Source organism: Pterocles gutturalis, unplaced genomic scaffold (assembly GCF_000699245.1).
Source record: "Pterocles gutturalis isolate BGI_N339 unplaced genomic scaffold, ASM69924v1 scaffold10014, whole genome shotgun sequence".
Taxonomy (NCBI): Eukaryota; Metazoa; Chordata; class Aves; order Pterocliformes; family Pteroclidae; genus Pterocles; species Pterocles gutturalis.
This window is the reverse complement of record NW_010130670.1, coordinates 34,638-42,423: the sequence shown is the minus strand read 5'-3', so window position 1 is coordinate 42,423 and position 7,786 is coordinate 34,638. Positions and strand designations below refer to the sequence as shown.

Genomic DNA, 7,786 nt, shown 5'->3' with positions numbered 1-7,786 from the left:
CTTCCAATCTCTAACATTCTGTGATTCTTAATATTGCTGATGTTTTCTATAGAATACTTTTTATTTCACTACCAATATGGTATCTTTTCTTGGTGTACTGTATTCTGACATATTTTTATGTATTTTAATGTAAATTTTAGTAAAGGCAACATTTTGGATAATATCATTACGTAACAGGCCAGAACATCCCATCTCAACTCTTTGCTTTTCTCATGGAGTAGCATGTTTAGATTACATATTTTTTTTTGTTCTGAATTCTGAGATTACATGTTTGTCTATGGACAATGTTATTTTGGATCGTGGAACAGTACGAAATTGCAACTGCAATTTCTGTTCTGGATAATGGGTGTATATTGTTAAGCCCTGAAACACTTGACTTAGGGGTAGTTATATGACTCTTGTGGGATAATTTGTCCTGAATTATCAGCGTGCATTTTCCACTTTAAGCTTCACTTTAGAAAAGCTTTTTTTTTGGCAGGTAGACTTTTGCCTGCTTAGCTGTTATCACACACAGAACAGTAACTAGAAGAGGAATTGCTTTGGGCATTGTCAAATCAACCGTACATGAAACTTTAATATGGATATTGGTTGACAAGATCTCCAATATCCTCTACTTCTTCTAGGTTGGAAGTGCCCATACATAATCTGTGGTACTGCTGTCTCCCCATTTAGACACTTTCATTTCTCTTTATTGGGTTCCCCATGATCACACCCTATTTCATCTTTGCACCGTATGCAATGTCTGCCTTGTCCTTTACTTCTCCTTCCCTTGACAGGGAGCATATTACAGGTTAGGACTTAGATGCTGGGAAAAAACATGGTGCTCCATGTGTCAGGTCATCAATAGTCCTGCCAGGCCCCTGAATAGGGCTTTCAGGTTTGCAAGGTCAGTGTTGGAAATAGTATCCCAGGAGAACAGGTGTCTCTACATTTCCCTCCACAACCCCAAGTCTTTACATGCAGACCAGGATGATCCCCAGCCTCCAAACCAGCACCCCATCCACTAGGTAATATTGGTGCACATATGTTTGCTCTTTGTAGACCTTTACCCACTCCCTCTCAGTCCTTCCTCTCATTTTCTACATGTCTTAATCACTCTCAGTTTCTCCTTTAAAGGCCACTTGGGACCCTTGACACTCCTTTATGGATTCAAATCACAGTATAGCCTTAAAATTTTGGACTTGAGGCTGTTTGAGAGAACAAAGAACAAGAGAAAGCTGGGTAAGGACTGTCATAGTCACAGATTCACAGCCCTCAGGTTTAAAGATCAGGTACCCTGGAAAAGCATGAGAGATGTGAAACACTGTTTTCGGGGCTTAGGTTTGACTGTTTTACAAGGGATAAGCCCAGTGCCTTGTACCTACCAACAATGAGAAAACACAATATGGAAAAGGTGCTGATTCACTAAGCAGAACTGAGGTGTTTTTCCTGAAGAATCATCCACAACAGGAGCATGTCTTTAAAGATTTAGCCAGCCAGCACCGAAGCTTGAATTGCTGTATCTCTAAATAAAAGTCTGCCTGAACAAGAGAGCATAGGTGGGCTGCAACACCCCTTTAGAGTGGCTGACTCCCCCCAGAACTGAGCATGAACATCTAAGTAGCCCTGCTACAGTAGAACTGCTCCAGTCAAGGTGCTCACAGAGCATCACATTGCAGTAACCAGAAGCATGCTACAGGCACAAATATACGTGGCTTAAGACTGTGTATACTGACAAACATACTTGGTTAACATGATTATAGTTAATTCCAGGAAAGTTATACTGCTGACTGATGAAGAACTTGACTGATCTCAGTTGCTTTAATATACAAAGCAATCCATTTACAAAGAAACGTGACAGGAAACATTGCAGTACAACTAGCAAGTGCTGGAAGTTTTCTACAGTGTCTGTTGGAGTACCCTAAAAGTAAAACCTCTCCTCAAAGAAAAGGAGATTGGATACAAGGACAGCCAACAGAGAGATTCTTTACTTTCTGAGGACTACAGTTGGGCTTCATTCTGAGCAAGATGAGATCTGCTCTAATTTTACAGCTAGCTAGGCACAGGCAAAAAGTGTATAGGTGGTTGTCTTATTTCTTTGCTTCTGCTGGTTTTTTATATGAAAAAGTAAAAGGTTTTGCCAGAAGCCTATAGATAGTCACTCAAAGCACCTTGCCAAAACTCTGTAAGTGCTTTTAGTAATCATCCCACACATATGCATACCAAATTAAGCTTTTTGAGGCACCTCTAACATTACTGGGTTTTACTATTTGAGTATTCAGCTTTGAGGACATCCTCTTAAAGGAGCCTTAATGGCGTAAAATTTTCATTGTTATTATGGCAGGATATAGAGTCTGAAAAAAATTGTCTGTGTTAGGGACAAGTGCATTCTTAGTCTCAAGGTAAGATTATTCCAAATAATCTTTTTCAGAGATGGAAGCGGAGAGAGAAGCATGCATAGTTTGCTTGAGTAAGGCTTGCATACACAGACTGTGCACAGGCTGTGAGAATGCAAGTGGATGAGCAGAAAGTAATCTCATAGTGATCCTGCATGGGGCCACCACAAAGAACCTCCTGGCCTTGCTACACCCAGGGGCAATTTTACAGCCACTTGAAGCTTGCTTTACCAAACTGAGACAGTGCCTTGGAAACTGGTGTAATGTAGAAACAACCTCTGGGCTGATTACATTGTGTGGGGGCTATTGTTGAGCTCTGTAACAGCCCAGTTTGACCCAAAAGAAATTTAAAGCTCTTTACAACCCACCCTCCCACCTGCGCTGTGTTGGCTCAACAAGAGGATAAAATAAGTTTCCAAATTGTTAAAAAAGATAAAAATTCAAAGCTGAAGTGAATTATCTAAGAAGAAAACAAGTATTAGAAGTTGCAAAAGCGGCAGGAGAATATTATGATTAGGTTAGGTAAAGCTTCCCAGAAGTAAGATACAAGGAAAATCTGTGGTGAAAGAACCTCAGCTTGTAAAATTTAAAGTCAAACCAGTGAAAGCCTTCAACAGAGCAGCTCTCCAAAGAGCTGGGATACTCCCTAATGCTCCTGGCAGAAGGAGGTAAAATCTTTACTTTGTCTCATGTTCTTGAATCTGGGAGTTACCTCTTTCAGCAGAGGAGTTCATTCTTCCGCTTCATTACTCCAGGTACTGTTTGTGAATTTATCATAGAATCATAGAATGGTTTGGGTTGGAAGGGACCTATCATCTAGTTCCAACCTCTCCTGCCATGGGCAGGGACACCTTCCACTAGATCAGGTTGCTCAAAGCCTCATCCAGCCTGGCCTTGAACCCCTCCAGGGATGGGGCATCCACAACTTCTCTGGGTAACCTGTTCCAGTGGTTCACCATGCTCATAGGAAAAAACTTCCTCCTAATAGCCCATCTAAATCTACCCTCTTTCAGCTTAAAACCGTGGGGTCTCATGAGAGCAGAGTGGAGGGGGACAATCACCTCCTTTGACCTGCCAGTCATGTTTCTTTTGATGCAGCCCGGGATATGGTTGGCTTTCTGGGCTGCAAGCGCACACTGCCATCTCATTTTAAGCTTCTTATCTACCAACACCCTCAAGTCCTTCTTTTCAGGGCTGCTCTCAATCCATTCTCCTCCAGCCTGTATTTGTTCTGTGCTGAACTTCTTCAACAAAGGAATAGCTGGCTGGAATATTGACCCTCTCCTGTTTCTTGGCTGAGCAAACTGGCTATTGGGAAATGCTGCTTTTCAGTGCCTTTTCTCAGAAACACAGGCACCAGTTATGAATTCTTCAGCATTTCTCAGACATGGAGGGGGTCAAGACCAGCGTCCAACAGCCACAACCACAGGTAAAGTGCTGTGGCTTTGTGGTTAGAAGCTGGAATCTTTTGCCCCAGAGGTCTGACTGACCTGTAACTGCTTGAACTAGAAGGCCAAGCTGCTAGCAGGAGCAGGGAGAAGGGCTTCTATCTTCTGTGGAGGTGGAGTAGTTCTTCCATTGTCTGAATAGTGTTGTTGCACATCCTGTAAGAATTTCTGTATGAAGGGTGGACAATAGTGCGGTATAACAAGTTATGATTATGTGCCTGGATTAAAGCAGGAAAATAATTTGTCAGTGTGTATGGGATTGTGTGTGAATGTTTTTATCTAGATCAGTTTTATATTTCTAACACAGGCTGTTGGTGAGTCATACACTATTTTCCAGGGCCTACCAAAGATGACTGGGAAAGGCAGAGCTACTGGGAATAAACTTAAATTTGCTGTACTGTGGTCTGGCTCTCCATTAGAAAGCCTTTAAGAGTGTCCATTCTGCAAAAAACCTGAAAGCATCTAACCTACTTAGCAAATGGGCTCTGTTTAAGAAGAACAGGATGGAAAAAGTAATAGCTGAATAGAGAAACACAGTGACCTAGAACCCAGCATGCCTCTGAAGGGAGAAGATAATATCCTAGCTGACTCCACATCCATCAAAACGCTAGGGTTTTTTGCCAGATCTGGGAACTAACACATCACAGGATATGAAGAGTTAAGTGACCTGCTCTTTGGAGGAGGGATGAAGGAGGGGAGAAAGCTTTAAACAAGATTTGAAGAATTCTCCCCTTTGAGGCACTAGGAGAGAAATATTTTGTGAGTTAGTGACCAGGATTAGCTGGTCAGACCCTAAAGCAGGACCACTCAAGCAATGGCTCCAGCACAGCTGCAAGACAAACCAATTTTGATTGAGCTTAGCCAAGGTGTGGTGTAAGAACAAATAATAAAGAGTGGCTAGCTGCAAGGAAGAAATGGAACTGGGAACTAGGGGTGCTCTCTCGTCTTTATGCCCACACGCACATCCAAGGTGGAAGATTATTTCATCAGAATTGTGTAACTCTGCCCACAGGTTTCAAGGCAGGGACTGTAGGGAACCTGGTACCAAGATGTTCTGTTCTACTTCATAGTTTTAAGGTCTGTTCTGAGTTTTTAAGGAAATTGACACTGCCATTGCTGCCAGCAGAAGCAGAGCTGCCTTGTCAAGGCTGAGCTGCTGAGGTATTCAGAGTCAACAGGAGGGGAAACAACTCTTGGCCCTGTGTGTAGAGGTGCATGATTCAGTACGGGTTTACACGGATGGTTAAAGGACTTGATAACAAGGCTCAGAGGATGCTCAGTGAGGCCACAAGAGGTCAAAAGTACTTGTAAATCAGGAATCATGACAACCTTGAGGCAAGAAAAAAAGACCATGGGAACACATCTTCCCTGGAAATATCCAATATTTAGACTCTCTTCTTAATTCGGCTTGCAGAGAGACAAGGACAGTTGAAAACAGCTCTGCTAAGCTCTTGGTAGGACTCTGCCTGCATTATGATATTGGAGCTCAGCCTTGCAGCGTAAAGCAATTAAAACACATTTCTTCTCCCATTCCTGCCAAATCTGGTTCTGCAAATTGGCGCTGTGTTGGTGCTGTTTACCTTATGTAAAGCAGTTAGCATACTGGGAACAAAATGGTTAACCTCTTCAAATTTTAGAATGACTCTAAAAATGACCAGCCTCCCTTCTAACATTTGACGACCAAAGAGCCCAAGAGAAATGCCAAGACTGTGGTGATTAGCAGGGAGTAAAAGGGAAACACCATGGTTTGCTCTGCACTGAGGCCAACTATTTTTGTAGTTTCTGCGACCACACTGAGGTCTCACAGTGGCTGTTTGGACTCACTTTTGTACATGGACCATTGGATTTACTTCCTAACATTGCAAACTCAGTGTTATATTTTTATACACAATCTAGAACATAGAGATAATTGGTATCAGTAATGTTGGAATGTTACATACTACTAAGCTGGAAAAAAAAAGCAAGGGAGCCTCCTTTTGCTGTAACTTTCATAGTCTGTGGCTGCTATTCTTTCTATTTTGTACATGAAAGCTGTTTCACTCTCAGCTGACATTCATGGAAAGGTAATGCTGTCCTCAGCTTCAGAGCTGACAAAAACTCAGTTTCCTGCTCTGTACATGATGTCAGAACTGTTGCTTACTGGGGCAGTGCATTCACCAGCGAAAAGGGATCAAAATAAAGCTGCTTCAGTTCAAGTTGAAACTCACAGTTTCAGGCAGGACAACGTGGAGGCAGAAAGCTGAAGAAGTGAGGTCTGCCGTGTCCTCTCTCCCCTGAGAGGCAGGCTGCCTGCCCTGGTCCAGACATCCCACACTACAGCAATGCCAGCATACTCTTAGTGTAAACAGGGAGTCAAGCCCCCTGGTATTGATGAACCAGTGATTTTAGGCTTCTGCAACTTTGGGGGAATTGCTCCAGATGGAGAAGGGTGAAAATGAGGGCAGAGTCAGGCCCTGGCTGGAAGCAGAAACCAGGCCTTCAGCATTTCATTCAAGCTGCACTGTAAAATCCTCTAGTGCAGCCTTTTCCAAATGCATAACACTCTGCAGAAATGAGACTGGGCATGCCTGCCAGGAGCCTTGAGGTGAATGCTCTCTCCTATTTACCAAGGTACTGCATCATCTCCTAGGCTGAACCATGTTGTTTCCAGTATTTACAGATTTACTGAGATGCATCAAAGCCCCCCAGCAGAGACACTGAGCTGTGCAGCCTGCCACCAAGAGATTTACTGTATCTCCAGGGTATCAGGAGGAAAAGGCAGTGTACATACACACACACACACACAGTCTCTCATGCACATGCGCATGCGCACCCACAGCCCAAGGGAGGTAAGTCCAGCCCCCAACAGCAGGGTCATCCTTCTGCTGCTGGATTTTTCCAGCTGGAGCATCTTGCCGGCTCTGCTGTAATTTATGGAAATTGTTTTCGGACGTGACGCTTTTTCTGTTACGACAGGGATCCATCGACTGGAGGAGGCAGAACTGCAGTCAGGGTAGGAGAAGAGAGGGAGAGGAGGAGCTGCAAACCAGAGGCACGCTGGGGAAGTAGAGAGGACAGAGGGAGAAAAAGGTACAGAGGAACTTCAGAGACGGGTGAGTCATAACTAAAAGAAGAGGAAGAAAGGCAGAGAAAGGGAGAGAAGGAGAGCTGTGGGGAAGGGGAAGGGAAAGGGAAAGGAGGTCAGAGACTGAGTCAGCCTCAGGAGGGCAAACACTAGGACACGAGTTCAGGGAACACGCCAGGATACCAAGAAGGACCTGTTCTGTCTGAGTCCTCACCATGAGTGCAAGGAAGAGCTGCCCCCTGCCACTGGGGCAAGGAGACTGGCAGGAAAAGCAGAGTGAGGGTACGCCTGACCTGGAGCGACAGGAGTGTGAGGTGGAGCTGAGGAACAAAGCTATTCTGCAACAGAAGAGGCGCCTTAAACAGGTCACCCAGTTTGTGCACAAGGACTCTGCTGACCTGCTGCCCCTGGACGGCTTGACAAGGCTTGGCACCTCCAAGGATCTGGTGAGTCCAGTGGGACCCCCTTTGGGAGGGTCCGACTAATAGCCTTCATCCCAATTGGAAACTACTGTCAGGCTTTGTGAAAGGGTCATGGGTTCAGCAAAGATGAACCTTCCCTTCAGCATGATCTAGGAGCAGGTCAGGGTGAGAGGAAAGAATGAGTCACCCATTTTTTTTGCATCCATCTTCCCATGCATCACCATAGGGACCAAACTCCTCGCAGAAGAAGGCAGACATGGGCTAGAAGGACCCTCTGGGATCCAACTTTCCACTCACCCAGTACATACATATGTTCATCTCACATGTGTGTTTCTCTTTGGGACGCCTCTGAAAGCCCCCATGTATTCCTGCATGTTCCAGCTCAAAAACAGCCTCCTTCCTGGACTCAGCAGAGAGGGAAGCACAATTCATGAAACTTATATTAGAGGCTTATATTTGACCTTGTCATCTTTTTGC

At 44.3% G+C, this 7,786-nt stretch overlaps 1 protein-coding gene across 1 annotated transcript in view; it reads left to right on the top strand.

Moving 5' to 3' along the window:
• The first annotated feature begins 7,102 nt into the window (after positions 1-7,102).
• NRIP2 (nuclear receptor interacting protein 2) overlaps positions 7,103-7,786 on the top strand; it is a 13,372-nt gene continuing 12,688 nt past the window's right edge. Inside the window, exon 1 of the mRNA XM_010080297.1 lies at positions 7,103-7,333. Within this exon, the coding sequence (XP_010078599.1) occupies positions 7,103-7,333 (231 nt within the window). The remainder of the gene's footprint in view (positions 7,334-7,786) is intronic.